This window comes from Malus domestica, chromosome 10 (assembly GCF_042453785.1).
Source record: "Malus domestica chromosome 10, GDT2T_hap1".
Lineage (NCBI taxonomy): Eukaryota > Viridiplantae > Streptophyta > Magnoliopsida > Rosales > Rosaceae > Malus > Malus domestica.
The window spans coordinates 3,009,511-3,024,072 of record NC_091670.1 but is presented as its reverse complement, the minus strand read 5'-3'; the positions used below and the strand labels follow the sequence as shown (position 1 = coordinate 3,024,072).

The 14,562-nt window shown below is 37.4% G+C and overlaps 1 protein-coding gene and 1 non-coding gene across 2 annotated transcripts; both read right to left on the bottom strand.

Annotated features, from left to right (window-relative positions):
- Positions 1-1,354: 1,354 nt before the first annotated feature.
- LOC103444641 (uncharacterized) lies at positions 1,355-3,588 on the bottom strand. The gene has a single exon (XM_008383595.4). The coding sequence runs from the start codon at positions 3,013-3,015 to the stop codon at positions 1,672-1,674; it is 1,344 nt and encodes a 447-aa protein (XP_008381817.2). The 5' UTR covers positions 3,016-3,588; the 3' UTR covers positions 1,355-1,671.
- A 38-nt stretch (positions 3,589-3,626) lies between these two features.
- On the bottom strand, positions 3,627-3,731 carry LOC114819341 (U6 spliceosomal RNA). The gene has a single exon (XR_003766397.1). It is a non-coding gene; the product is annotated as a U6 spliceosomal RNA (small nuclear RNA).
- Positions 3,732-14,562: the final 10,831 nt, after the last annotated feature.

Sequence of the window (14,562 nt, the reverse complement as noted above, 5' to 3'; positions counted from 1 at the left end):
AGTTCTCAGTTCAGCAGATTGTCTTGAGTATCTCCATGTTAACACAATGACCAATACAGAAAGATCAAGAAAAAACAGAAGTAACAGCATATTATTGACAAGAAATGCTTTAGCCTCTAGTAATAATTTTCTAAAGGTACTTACGGAGACCAAACATTACATTCTAGCCAAATTGTTTATACACTGCCAGATCCTAGTATCAGAATACAGTTGTTTATACCGGCAAATTACTTGTGATTATTATTGTACAAGTAATATGTGCTATCAGTCTAAAAAATAAACTGATCCTAAAAATAAACTCTTGAACTTGAAGATGAAATATCGAGAATACCATTTAGACAATATTACGATAAGATCATTTTTGAACATAACAACTCTTGGATCGCTAATGGGATATAGGAAAGTTTCAATTTCTACAGAAGAAAAACAAGATTACTTTTGCAAGGCCAGAGCCTGCAAAACATACACCATATATGTGAAGCATTCTGGTATTTCTAATTCCTACATAGAGAAACTATATATATCCCTTGGATTTTAGGAATTTTATTGCATTCACTATGATGGTAAAGTAAACTGGCTCATTAATACCTTAACTCAAAACTCTCGTCAAAGTTACAAAATTCTTAAATTAAATGACGGAAAAAACTGAGATGCTGAAGCATAAAAAAAAAATCCTGGCCAAATTAGTGGGAAGAAAACTAACTGTAGGAATGTTCTGCAGGCTGATAAAATGGTATGGAGAGGGAGTGGACAAACCACTTAAAACGTGTAGTGTAGACTCCACCAAGAGAATAAAAGAGACCTATACGAATTATAATGTCTAATTGAAGCTTTCCCGTCCGAGATTCAGAATATCTAACATAGTTCTATATTAGCATAAGCATCCAAAACTAGTACTTAAGGACATGAAATATACAACAGCTAATAAGCTAGAAATTCATAACCCTGGACCTTAAATCAGGGTGTGCACCAGAGTAGCTACAAGTGTGTAGTCAAATGACGTGAAGAAAAAAAAGCTCGCGGTACCAGTTATTTCTAGCACCGATCATGACATGCATACATATTTATGGAGGGTTTACCGGATGGACTGCAGAATCAGCTCCTAATCACCAATCCACTCCTTTTAGTTACTCAAAAAAAGCAAATATTACTTGGGATGTTGGGACACAGACCGAAAATCATGTAAATCGCTAGTACAAGTTGTTTTGAGAAGACAATAACAATAAAAATAACAAGAAGAAGGACTATGACAATGAATCACAATACTTAAAAGCTGCCAGTCAAACATGGAAGATCAAAAGTACAAGAAAAGAAAATGAATGCCAATGGTCACCTGAGAAAACCAAAACAATCGTACAGGAAATAAAAAACTGATGAAATTACGCAAAGCACCAGCATACAGTAAGCTATTAAGATCTTGATCATACAACTTTCCTTGAAAAGTTTCAACCAATAGGAAATTGTCATTTTACCATACGCAGAATAATGAAAACTAGACATTGATATTGCCAAAATCATAAGTTTCAACGGGCACATCCAGGTACAGTCATGATTCCAAGAAAGCTCCCCCACAAATGTGATACTTCAACCCACTGCAGCTTACAGAATTCGAGAGAAGCCACATTGCCTGGAAGTCCCACTATTGCAATAAACACTGACTAGAAGAACCACTTAACTAAAACCGGCACCCATTTCCTTCTGTTTCAATTCTAATGCCATACGCTCATTCTCAAGTTTCATCCTGTCATTTTCCATTCTCATCTTTTCCAGTTCACGGTCCCTTTTCTTACTAAATCTTTGCCACTTCAAACGTTGCTTCTCCAATTCCAACATCTCAACTTGAATTTGTAGCTTCTGTTCTTCTAACTGAAATGAACGCGATTCAACCCACTGCTTCTGTAACCAAGCAGCTTTTGTGCCATCAGGTAAAACTTGATTCATATCTGGTTGAGGAATTTGGGGATGAAAATAAGAACTTTTGTTACAGTCTTGGGAGTTCAAAGAACTACCAAAGTTAAAATCTTCACGGCCCTGGCCTTGTCTCAACCTCTTGACAGAGTCCTCTGAAATGTATATTCCCCTGTTATCTCCACGTAAAGCATTATTTTCCTCAAAGTCATCATGCTCTTCATTTTCCATATCTTGATCATCTTCATCAAGATCATCTTGGTGGTGCCTTCTCAGATCATCATTGTCAAGATCATCTCTTTTAAGAGCCCGATGTAAAGATTTCTGCAAGGCTGGATCGTGAGGCAGATGCAAACGATTTCCATTATGATAAGAACACATCTCCTCATAAAACAGGTGCTTCGAGCTTAATATTTTCCTGACATCATCTTTTTCTTTCTCCGTTAGGTAGTCTATCACATCCAAAAGCGCAGGGTTCTCAACAACCTGGCAAGAAGTGCCCCTCCCAAGCATATCATTAAGTTTCTTATACCTTTTGTTAAGGTCATTGAATTTATCCTCACACTGCTGTGGAGAAACACGATAACTTCTTTCTGCCATGACCTTGGAAACAGATTTCCACTTTCCCTTCTTCTGTAGGACAGAATATTTCCTTCTTCCCCCACCGCCACAATCTGAACTTGTATCCTCACCTATATAAGACACAGCAGTGATCAGAAGCTTCACCATTTGATCTGTCCACTTCACACGCTGCCATGGCGACCCCTTCTTCCCTCTACTACCTTCAGCATGACCATCTCCCTCTTCCGCATAACTCGGCTCATCCTCATCGCTTGCCGAGTTCTTGCACCTCTCTCCCTTACTGTAATCCACCATGGAAATGGTTTGATCGCAGTGATGCATGGTTCCCATTTTGAGAGGAAACCCTTCAGGAATCGGCGAGTGGACCAACGACCCTTGACGAGGTTGAGGATGGTGATGGTGTATGGTATGTGGATGTTGGGGTTGCTGATGGCCTCTCATTGACCCCTGCAAATCAAGCCCCCCATACGAGGCCCCGGCCTGAACCATACCTCCTCCTGCTCCTTGTGATAAATGCTCTTCCATTCCTTAATCCTTACTATTAACAACAATCAGATCAACAACTTCTTATCCTAAAACCACATGCCTCATGCACTCATAGGTAAAAATCAATCATCTTTCTTATCGATTTTCGAGCTTTTTCAACCCTCAATTCAGCTTCCTGAACCTACTTACAGTCTTACACCATCAAAGTTTATGCAAGTCCAATTCCCACAAACACCATAACCAAACAGAAACCCATTGCCTAAAACTCAACACCAAGCACAAATTTTTACAAACTGAATACAAAATTTGTCCAAAACCCACCAACAAAACTACGCAAGTCAGCAGAAGAACAAGGCAACAAATTCCAGAAAACGCAAAATCGTTCTTCAAAGATCAAGAATACAGAAGCAAAGCAACTTATCTGCAGAGAGATGCCCCCACAAATCTGAGAAGCTCCCAGTAATCGGGCCGAGATTCCTGGGCGGAAGAATACAGGAGAAACACCTACTATCTGGCTCACACGAACATAAATAAATAAAAGGGATTGACGCAATGTAATGTTACAACTTAAACCCCATATAATAATAGTACCACCAATACATATACCAATTGTTTTTGTTTTTTCTTTTGCAATTTGTCTTTTTTTATAAAGAAAATTGGATCATTTCTTGATCTATGCGTGTCACTTTTACCAGTTGTAATACTAATCTTCTCTGTACCATTCTAATTTGTCAAAATAGATAGATATAGAATTTTTATTTCTTGGTAAGCTTTTAAAATTAATTATTTTAACCTCATTTCATAACCAAAAAGAAAAAAACAGCATATGACTACCTACTTTGTGGCCTGAACATTCTTAATTTTGTTTTTAAAATGGGAAGGAGAAAGGGAAAGAGAGCATTAGAGTGGCAGTGGGAAGAGAGAATTTTTTTTTCTTTTTTTAGTGTTAGATAAATAAAAAACAATAAAATTCGATTCTATAAAATTACATTGCTGTTTATAATTTTTTTTACCAATTTTTAATAACAGAAATTTTTTTTATAGATGGTTAAAAAAAAATAATAATTATTTTAACCTCACTTATTTGAATAATTTTCTCTTCTATTGAGTTCCTTGTTGTATTTTGTATTGGGAAGACGACAACGAAGTTGCAGGTTCAATGTATGAGGGATCATTCGGGGACCATTATTGATGCGGCGATCAAAACACGAATCAGTTGATTAATAAATCTAGATACCGAACCTCGAATAGAGAACAAATGTTAAAACAAAAACACACGAAATGCGTAACTTTTCCTTGCAAATTCGTTGATTGTCAAAGACAAAACCGAATTTCACAAGTCTTAAACCTCTTGTTGATTCACCAAGAATGCCAAGAAGCTTATCACACGAGCGTTGTTGATTCTCTGTACGAGAATGGTCAATGATCGTTGGGGTGTCTATACCTCGTTAATTCTGTTGGAATATCCAAGTTGATAGAACAAGAACAAAAATGAGAAAACTCTCTCAAACTACACTCAATTTTCAATTCAATTCATCATAATCTTTCCCCTAGAATACAAAATACTCTTAATCTATAAAAACTCTAACCCCCTCTTAATAATTACTGATACATGCATCATTATTAGAGTTAATGAACTCATTAAGATTAACCCCACTTAATCTACCCCACTAATATATAGTTATTACATTAAATAAAGATTGAGTCATCATGCATCAATTATTGAATGATAAAATAATATAAAAAAGGCAACGTATTTAGTGTAGGTACCATTTCAACCTTGTAGTATACTTTGATGACCCGTAAGTTTAACAGGTTTAGTTTGAATGATTTGTTGATATAATGAGTTGGATTAAAAATGACCCAAATTTAAAAACCAACTCATCTACAGGTCTAATTTGGGATATAAAAGAAAAGAAGGGCAATTCTAATGGATAAGTGAGTGAAGAACGTCATTGTTACAATGACTCTTAATAACTTCATAAGGAGATATCATGAACGTGTTGCCATTTGAATGACCTTGATGACTTTAGTGGATAGAGCGATATCGATTATGATGTAGAGGAATATCTTAAGGTTAGTTTGGTATTACTGTGTTTAAAAAAAAAAAATTGTTTATGATGTTATGTGAGAATAAACAATTGTAAAATAAAGTTGAGTGTTTAGTAAACTTTTTTTTATGTAAAAGCGTGTTGATGCACAAAATCCGGAGAATCTTGGACCAACGTAAATCCGGCCGTGAATCACACAAACGCCCAAGAACACAAAGATGTATCGTGGTCCACCCCAATGTTTGTGTTATGTCTACACTGATGTTGATTATGAATGTATGTATGGATTACAATAGATCGGCAAGTGAGCTCTCTGTGGATGCAACCCTTGCCATTTTGCTCTCCGTTTGGCTGAGATGGTATTGCCCTCTATATTGTTGTGAGGGATGTATCTGAGACTCTCTGGATCTGAGGCTCTGAGATCTAAGGTCCCTTTCATGAGGGTGAGGGAGTCCCTTTTATAGAATAAGGGCTCTCTCCCCTTTTACATTTGTCATGGGCTTAGGGATGAGGCCCAAAGACAAGGCCCAATATATGGTACTAACATGAGTCCCCCAAGTCTTCAGTCAAAAGAGTCTTTTGGCTGGAGACTTCAAATCCAATCCATGTACGGGTCGAAGTGGCTAGATGTCTTGAACCAGTACTCAACACAAAGCAATGCTCAATCACAAAGCAATACTCGGTTAGAGGTATCACACGTTATGAGACTGCTCAGCTGGAGGCGATGCTCGTTGCAAGGCTGCTCGGCTAGAGGCTATACTCGCTGCGAGGCGGCTCTGCTCGTGGTATTCCTCATTGCAAGTATCTACTTTATGTCGACATGTACTCAGTATGAGTTGATTCTTGACATGACTCGAGTCTGTTTGTCGGGTTAAACAAGAGATCATTGTTCGGACTAAATAGTTGTCACCATAAGCATGTGGCTCAGTGATCCATAGGTTGATCAATAGTGTCGGTAGGCTTCTTTAATCAGCAACAATGTTGATCAACAATGTTCGTGCCATGAACCACCAAAGTTATGTCACCCTAACATTCAAATAATAAAAGGTGTAATTTGGTCAGACTTGCCACTTGTTATGGAAAATAGTCATGTGATAAATCATTAATAATAATGTAAAACATATTATTATAACATGTCACCCCGTTCGTTTAGGCAGTAATGCAATTTATATAACATTAAAATAATGATAGTAGTAATGACGTGTATGCGTCGTGACCCGGCATAATAAGCACACAACAGTAATGGAAAAGCAGATATTGTGAGGTGCCGCACTATCAGATCATATATATATATATATATATATATATATATATATATATATCGTGGGGTGCCGCATTATATGCACACATATCATGAAAGCAAATAATATATTGCTAACTATACACTAAAATATAAGTGTGATAGAAATGATGTGGTCTCCTCAAAGAATATGCATACTGTAAAGCATCCACCAACATAGTATAATAATAAACTATTAAATAAACAAATGATACTTTTAAATAAATCAGCCCAAAGATAAAGTGTTTATCTTTTTCCACGTTGATGGTCGACAGTTGCATGTTGTTGGTGCGTGCTGCGTCTAGTTTTACTTTTTCCTTTCTCTTTACTTTTCTTTCTTTTGGCAGATGGCAGACAGTAATTATATAATTAATAATAGAAAACTTATCTTTTACTTTTCTCTTGGCTTTCTTTGAAAGCCATTTCTCCATTATTCTCAGGAGTTGCGAGATGGCTGGGGAAGGCATTCTTAAGCTGGTTTGGTAAAGTTGCTCTGTACTCGAGAATCTTCTTCGCCATTTCCTGCACTTGGCGCTCCAGCTCCTTATCTTCCAGATCGGATCCGCTTAAATTCAGCGTTATTCCTCCCTTCAATCAATGGAGTCAGGCAACGAATCGCCGACACGCAGCGCATATTGGTCGCTTTTGGTGTTCCTGTTGGACAACCGCTTCTTCTGAGCGTGGGTCTTGATGCCAAGGTAAGTGTTCCAGTACTCCTCGTTTGACAGATCGACGAATCGATTCAGACTGAGCTTGTAGCTGAGGTTCTTGGAGTTCTGTTCATCGATGTACCTGAGGTTGTCTTTAAAGATTTGGAGGCTCTCGAAAGTTGCAGACGTAATAGAGGAATCAGAAATGGCGGTGGGAACGTAGAGTGGCAAACAGGGAAACAGGGAAATGGCGGTGGGCTCGACGGCACCGAAAACGATTTCCTCGGATTTGGAATGTTGGGACTGGCATTGCCAGAAGCGATGATGGACTTGAACACCTCAGGGTTGATCTTGGACATGACAGTACGAATGACTCGGAAGCTTCTAGGTCGGTGGGGGAATTTCTGGAATTGGGATTTACAAGAGTATGAGGCGGCCTCCCGGTGGTGCTGGTCCATGCCGAAGAAGTCGAGCTCAACGGTGGCTCTGAACATGTTTAGACGGTGTTTATTGAATTGGTTGAAAAAGTTTTGGTTTGGAATTTGGAAGAGTGTAAGGGTTTTGGGTTCTTGGGTTGTGCAGATTCACGGTGGAGTGTGGTGAGATGAAAAAATGAAAGAGAACCGACATAGCTTTTCGTGTTGATTTCTCACAGACAGCGCCAAATGTTGATGCACAAAATCCGAAGGATCTTGGACCAACGTAAATCCGACCGTGAATCACACAAATGCCCAAGAACATAAAGATATATCATGGTTCACCCCAATATTTGGGCTACGTCCACACTGATGTTGATTATGTATGTATGTATGTATGGATTACAATAGATCGGCAAGGGAGCTCTTTGTGGATGCAGCCTTTGCCATTTTGCTCTCCGTTTGGCTGAGAGTGTATTGCCCTCTATATTGTTGTGAGGGATGTATCTAAGACTCTGTGGATGTGAGGCTTTGAGATCTGAGGTCCCTTTCATAAGGGTAAGGGAGTCCATTTTATAGAATAAGGGCTCTCTCCCCTTTTACATTTGTCATGGGCTTAAGGATGAGGCCCAAAGACGAGGCCCAATCTCTTGCTCAACAGTGTGGAAGCAAAATTTGTATATGTTGTCTCTCCCACATTTTCAAATTTCTAGTTTCCCCAAAAAAAAAAGGGAAATTCAACAAAGCTTCATCAATAGAGGACAACTACAAATTCTCAAAAGCTTCACACTATCTTGATCAAGATAGTGTAAAGCAAAATCAATTCATGATACCCAACAAAAACTTCAACTCTAAAGCTTCACCTACAAAAGCTTCAACACAAAAACTTCACCTACAAAGCTTCAACTCCAAAGCTTCAACTCCAAAGCTTCAACACAAAAGCTTCACCCACAAAAGCTTCACACATAAAAGCTTCACCAACAAAAGCTTCACCCATAAAAGCTTCACCAACTAAAGCTTCACCAACTAAAGCTTCACCCATCATAAAAGCTTCACCTACAAAGCTTCAACACAAAAGCTTCACCTACAAAAGCTTCACACTACTTGATCAAGATAGTGTGAAGCAAAATCAATTCATGGTACCCAACAAAGCTTCAACCTCAAAACTTCACCTACAAAACTTCAACACCAAAGCTTTACCCACAAAGCTTCAAAAAATATATATAATTTTTTTTTTCAAAATTTCAAAAATTCAAAAATTCAGAAATTAGAAAATTCGAAAAAAAAAAAAAATTGCCTAGGCCTCTTCTTTGGGCCTAACAACTTTCATAACAAATATATATGAAGGAAGAGTTTTGGGCTACCACTTAGAAAGGAAATGCCTTATTCGTCAACTCCCTCGACCGAAGACTTAGGGGACTCCTACCATATGCTACTACACCTTCATACTCGGAAGTTTCACGACCACTCAGTGACTTGGATTTTTCAAGTCTCCAACCGAGAAGTTTTCCTCACTCAGAAAATTAAGGGAGCACTACCTCAACATACATGCTTCACTCACAAAACTTCAACATACAAGCTTCAACAAAAGAAAAAATTCAAAGAACTTAGTGAAGAAGGCCTTGGTGTATTTAACACAATACGTTGAAATGAAGCAAAGCTTGTTTATTGATATCTCCGATAAGTTACAAATATGTACATATACATGAATCAAAATAAACAAGTAAGATGGAGCCTTCACAAATGTTGCTCAGGAGAAGTCTCAGCAGTCGGTAGAGCCCCAGAAAGAGGAGGCATCGAAGGGTGATTATTCGAAGCCTCAGTACTGGGCAGAACCCCAGAAGGAGGAGGCACCGAAGGTTGATCATTTGGAGCTTCATTACGCGGTACAACCCCAGAAGACGAAGGCAATAAATGTCTTTGGAACAAACCCACAAACCTCTGATGATCAAGTAAAATCTGACCATCAGATTCCTGTAACTGGTCGAGCTTCCTCTTCATGTTTGTAGCATAGTCATGTGCGAGCCTGTGCAATTGTTTATTCTCATGCTTTAGCCCTCTGATCTCCTGTTTGAGACTTATCACTTCAGCCACCAATTATTCAACTTGGCGGGTTCGAGCAAATAGGCGTTGTGCCACATTAGACACAGAACCTGCATACTGAACACTGAGAGCCAGATAATCCTTAACAGCCAACTCATCAGACCATTTGGAAAGTAGTTTGTTATCTTTGGGAGTAAGAAGATTCCTAGACACCACCGCAGCGGTCATATCATTCTTCATCACAGAGTCCCAAACGGTAAGAGGACCAGTAAGGGATAAGAAGGATGGGCACCATATGTTGTCTTGAGAAGGCATGACTGCCTCTTCACCAAAGTTCAAGTCAAAACGATGGTCGAATGGGCCAGACATTCTCAGAAAAGATGAAGGAGAAATGAGGTGCAATAAATTTCTAAAGAACAAAAATAAGGGGAAAATTCTTGCAAGCAATAACTCTCTGAACGTACTTCTTGCACACAATTGGTGCCCCTATAAAAGAAATGGCAACAAGGCCGTTTAAAAATCGAAGAGGGACCACTTTTTGGATTTCGAAAAGTAGATTTTCCTAAGCAAAATATGTCGACAATCCCCACACGCAACATCAGCTTCTCGGGTACCACAGATAACTTTGCCAAAGATCTCTGACAAAGCTTAGACACATAAATTTTGAAGGTCCAGCTACCCTACCATTACCCACAATGGTAAAGGAATAACACCATTGCTTGATAACTGGAAAGTCCTTGTGTGTGTTAATCTCCGTGCTCCGTGGCAAGGCAGACTGGCAAAAATGCCCAACCTTTACTCATATCGAGAAAACACTCCCAACAGGATTACTTGCTCAAAAATCGAAAAGGCATCACTCCCCGAATCTCGAGAGCCAAACTCCCACCAGGATTACTTTCTTAAAAATCAAAGAAGCACCGTTATTTGACTCTCAAGAGCCAGACTCACAACATGATTGCTTTCTAAAAAATCGAAGAGGCACCGCTCCTAACAGGATTGCTTTCTCAAAAATCGAAGAGGCATCGTTCTCTGAATCTCAAGAGCCAGGTCCCCGACATGATTGCTTGTTCGAAAACCGAAGAGGCACCGCTCTCCGAACTTCAAAAGCCAGATTTCCTTGGATAATCTTATATGCAATCTTCACACGCAACATCAGCTTTCCAGATACCACATACCACTTTTTCAAAGTGCTCTGACAAAGTTAAAACACGTGAATCTTGCAGCTCCCATATTGCTATGACCGAGAAGGGTAAAGGAACAGCGTTACTACTCGTTGTTGGGACAATTCCTATATATGTCGACCTTTATCCTCCACAGCCAGGCAAACATGCAAATAAAAAAAAATGCTCAACTTTTCTTCACATCCGAAAGAGCACTCTCAGCAGAGTCTCTCGAAATACTTAGCTTATTTTCCCCCCGATAATACCTTTGTAAACAAGCCACACCAAACCCAAAATATCTCATATCATTAGGGTTAAAAGCAAGAGTATCTCATATCATGCTTTTTCCCTGTCTTTTCCTTTGGCCTTGTTCTTACCTGCAAGACAAGGAGAAAGAGAGCAATCAGTCAGCACTTGGAATCAAGCTTCCAGTCAGGAACTGATTACCTGGAACTCCTTGCCTGATTACTTACCTGGCATTGATGTCGAGTACTCATCTTCAACATCTTATACTTCCAGAAAAGATACCACATCTGCTTGAGGAACAGATAGGGCAAGTGAGAATGATACAAGGAAGCATGTGGAGACAAGCGCAACAGAACATGTGCCGATTCATCTATTACTTTGTCAACAGCAAAAGTATCTCATATCATTAAGGTCGAGCGCACTCTTAATTTGATGGACTTGTTTTTACCCTCAAATTCTCGAGTCGACCTTATACTCAGGGGAAACCAAAAAACCCTCCAGCCAGTTCAAGAATAAGCATGTGGAAAGTTACTTCTTCAAAAGCAAAAGTATCTCATATCATCCATTCTCTTTTTTCTTCTTTTTATCCTTCATGCTACCTGTAAGATAGGGAGAATGAGAACAATCAGTCGGAACTCGAAATCAAACTTCTGATCTGGGACTGATTGTTGGGAGCTCTGATTGTTTACCTTGTCTATCACCTCTTTCGGCAAATCTCCTAGCTCGGCGACTTGGGGGACTCCTACTACATGGTTTGGATCGCGCTTGACCAAGCCTGAAACTACAAGTAAGGTTCAAGTCAAATTGATACATTACCTTGTGCATCTACACCGGTTAAAGATACCATCCCTAGATGGAGGAAAAATACTTCCAAAGAAGATGCCACATCTACCTATGAGACAGATAAGGCAAGTGAAGACGATACCACACTTCGGTACTTAGAAGTTTCGTGATTACTCAGCGGCTTGGATCTTGCAAGTCCCCAACCAAGGAGCTTCTCTCACTTGGGAACTTAGGGGAGCATTGTTTGTACCATATTGACCAATCCTGAAACTACTAAGCACCGATCAATGTTATACCATCAAGGACTCAGAAGAGTTTCCCTCCAACCAGGAGGCCAATCACAGAGCGACACGTGTCGACATCAGAAGCTAATCATAGCGCGACATGTGTTAACATCAGAAGCCAATCATAACACGACACGTGTCAATGTCAAAACAAAGCTAGAAACTCTCTTCTATAAAAGGAGATCATTCTCCCACAATATTCCCTAATGTCATTTGTACTAAATCATTCACTAGTACTCACAAAATGAGAGCTTGAACCTATGTACTTGTGTAAACCCTTCACAATTAATGAGAACTCCTCTACTCCGTAGACGTAGCCAATCTGGGTGAACCACGTACATCTTGTATTTACTTCCCTGTCTCTATCCATTTACATATTTATCCACACTAGTGACCGGAGCAATCTAGTAAATGTCACAAACTTGACACTTTTTGTTGTACCAAAGTCCTCACCGATTTTTTGCATCAACAAAGTGTTTTTGATAAAATAAATAAAAAAAGTAAAAGTGTTTGAGTGTTTGATAAACTTTTATATAAATTGTTTTGAATATGTTAAATGTCAAAAAAGGAGATGATATTTAATGTGATATAATAATTGTCAACGACAATAATGTAGGGGTAAAGAGTGTAATTTTGTAAAACATGTGAAAGTATATTTGCTATTTGAAAATTTCATTAAATGAACATTGATTATTATGCTTTGAAAAAAAAACATTTTTTTAGAAGCATGGTAGACCCTATTTCTACTTTTATACTTTCATTGACAACAATATTTTTGTTTTTGTTTTACCAAACAGATTTAATGTTCTAGATTTTTTAATAAGTTATTTTTTTAAGGGAGCTTTAAAGAAAAGAGTTTCTCTAAACTTTTTATTAACAAAAATCATCCACTAACTTTATTTAATAAAAATGGCTTAAATTTTAATAAAAAAAGACTTTAATTTTAATAAAAATGACAAAAGTTTAACATAATAATTAAAAAAAATCAAAACCAAAATCTACGCGCGCGTCACATCACTCAGTCACACGTACTTTTCTTCCCTCTTTCTTTCTCCCTCCACCGTTATTAGCTCATCTCTCTCTCTCTCTCTTTCACATATTCCCATCAAATTTCTTTCTCCTCTCACCTCACCCATTTACATCAACTTTTTTTTATTTTCTCTCATCTCTTATATCACTCTACTCTCACTCCATAAATATTACAATTTTTACTTTTTATTTTATTGTATGTTTATTTGACCATTGTTTCATAATTTTTTTTTGAACAAACTAAGTAATAATATTACAAGATAAAAAATACATAAAAATTTTCATTTTTAGTTTGATAAACAATGCTTATTTTAATTTCAAAATAGTGATTTTATCTTTAGTTTGGACAATTTTTTAAGTTTGTGTCGTGTCATGTTAACACTAGTTATTTTTATAGCTGAACATTGATTATTTATAGAATCGAACACTGATTATATTTAGAACTTAACATTGACTATTTCTCAAACCAAATAATGACTAACTCTTAAACCGAACAATAGTACTACCACTATTTCTTAAATTGAACACTGACTATTTTGTAAACTAAACATTGACTATTTCTTAAACGAAACACTATTACTATCACTAATTCGTAAACTAGTGCTATCATTATTTCGTAAATTAAACACTAACTATTTCTTAAACCAAACACTTATACTATAACTATTTCTTAAACCAAACATTAGTATTATCACTATTTCTTAAACTGAAAACTGGCTATTTCTTAAACTGAACACTAATACTATCACTATTTCGTAAACTAAACATTGACTATTTCTTAAACTAAACACTAATATTATCAATATTTCATAAATTAAACACTAACTATTTCTTAAACTGAACACTAGTATTATCACTATTTTATTAACCATGGCAGAGAAAACAACTGACAATAGACAAAGCTCAACTGGAAAATGCACACTAGCACCTATGGTTTTGGGGGCCAAGAAATTAGTGGCCAATGGTTTGAAAAATAAACTTGGAAAAGGCATGTCATCAACATTAACTAGATATAAATGATTAGTTGTTACACTAATTAATGGATGAGTCATGAATATTCTAACAATGAATAGCAAACCCAAATAATTATTCTATACACGAGAATGTCGTCAAAAGTATTATGATGGTCGAATATCTTCGGGAAGTGTCATCCAAAGCAATTAGTCATTTAAGTCTAAAGAGAGCATGTCTTTCTCTAATTTTAGGAAAGATGAGAGCCTATTCCATTCTCACAAAAAGTTCAAATACGAAATCATTAGTTAAGATTATTATGGGAGATAGTTTATTACATTTTCGTTGAAAATTGCGAGAGTGAGAACATGAAGGGAGCATTGAAAGTACTAACTATCATCATTAAAGCTCCTAAACATGAAATAAAGAAAGAGGAAGGAGGCACGTGGGGCTATGAGGCTAGGGTTTGAAGCTACTAAAGAAAATAGGAGGGGCTGCTGCAATATATATGGTAAGTTTACAGAATTTACAATGCACGCGCTTTTGTGAGGTTATTTTTTGTTTTATTATTATTAATTTTTTTTGTCCTTATCATTAAATAAAATTATATGGTGGTTTTTTTTTAAATGCAAATTTTTTAAACCCTTTTCATTAATTTTTTTTTTTAAAGCACCACAATCTTGAACTAACCCTA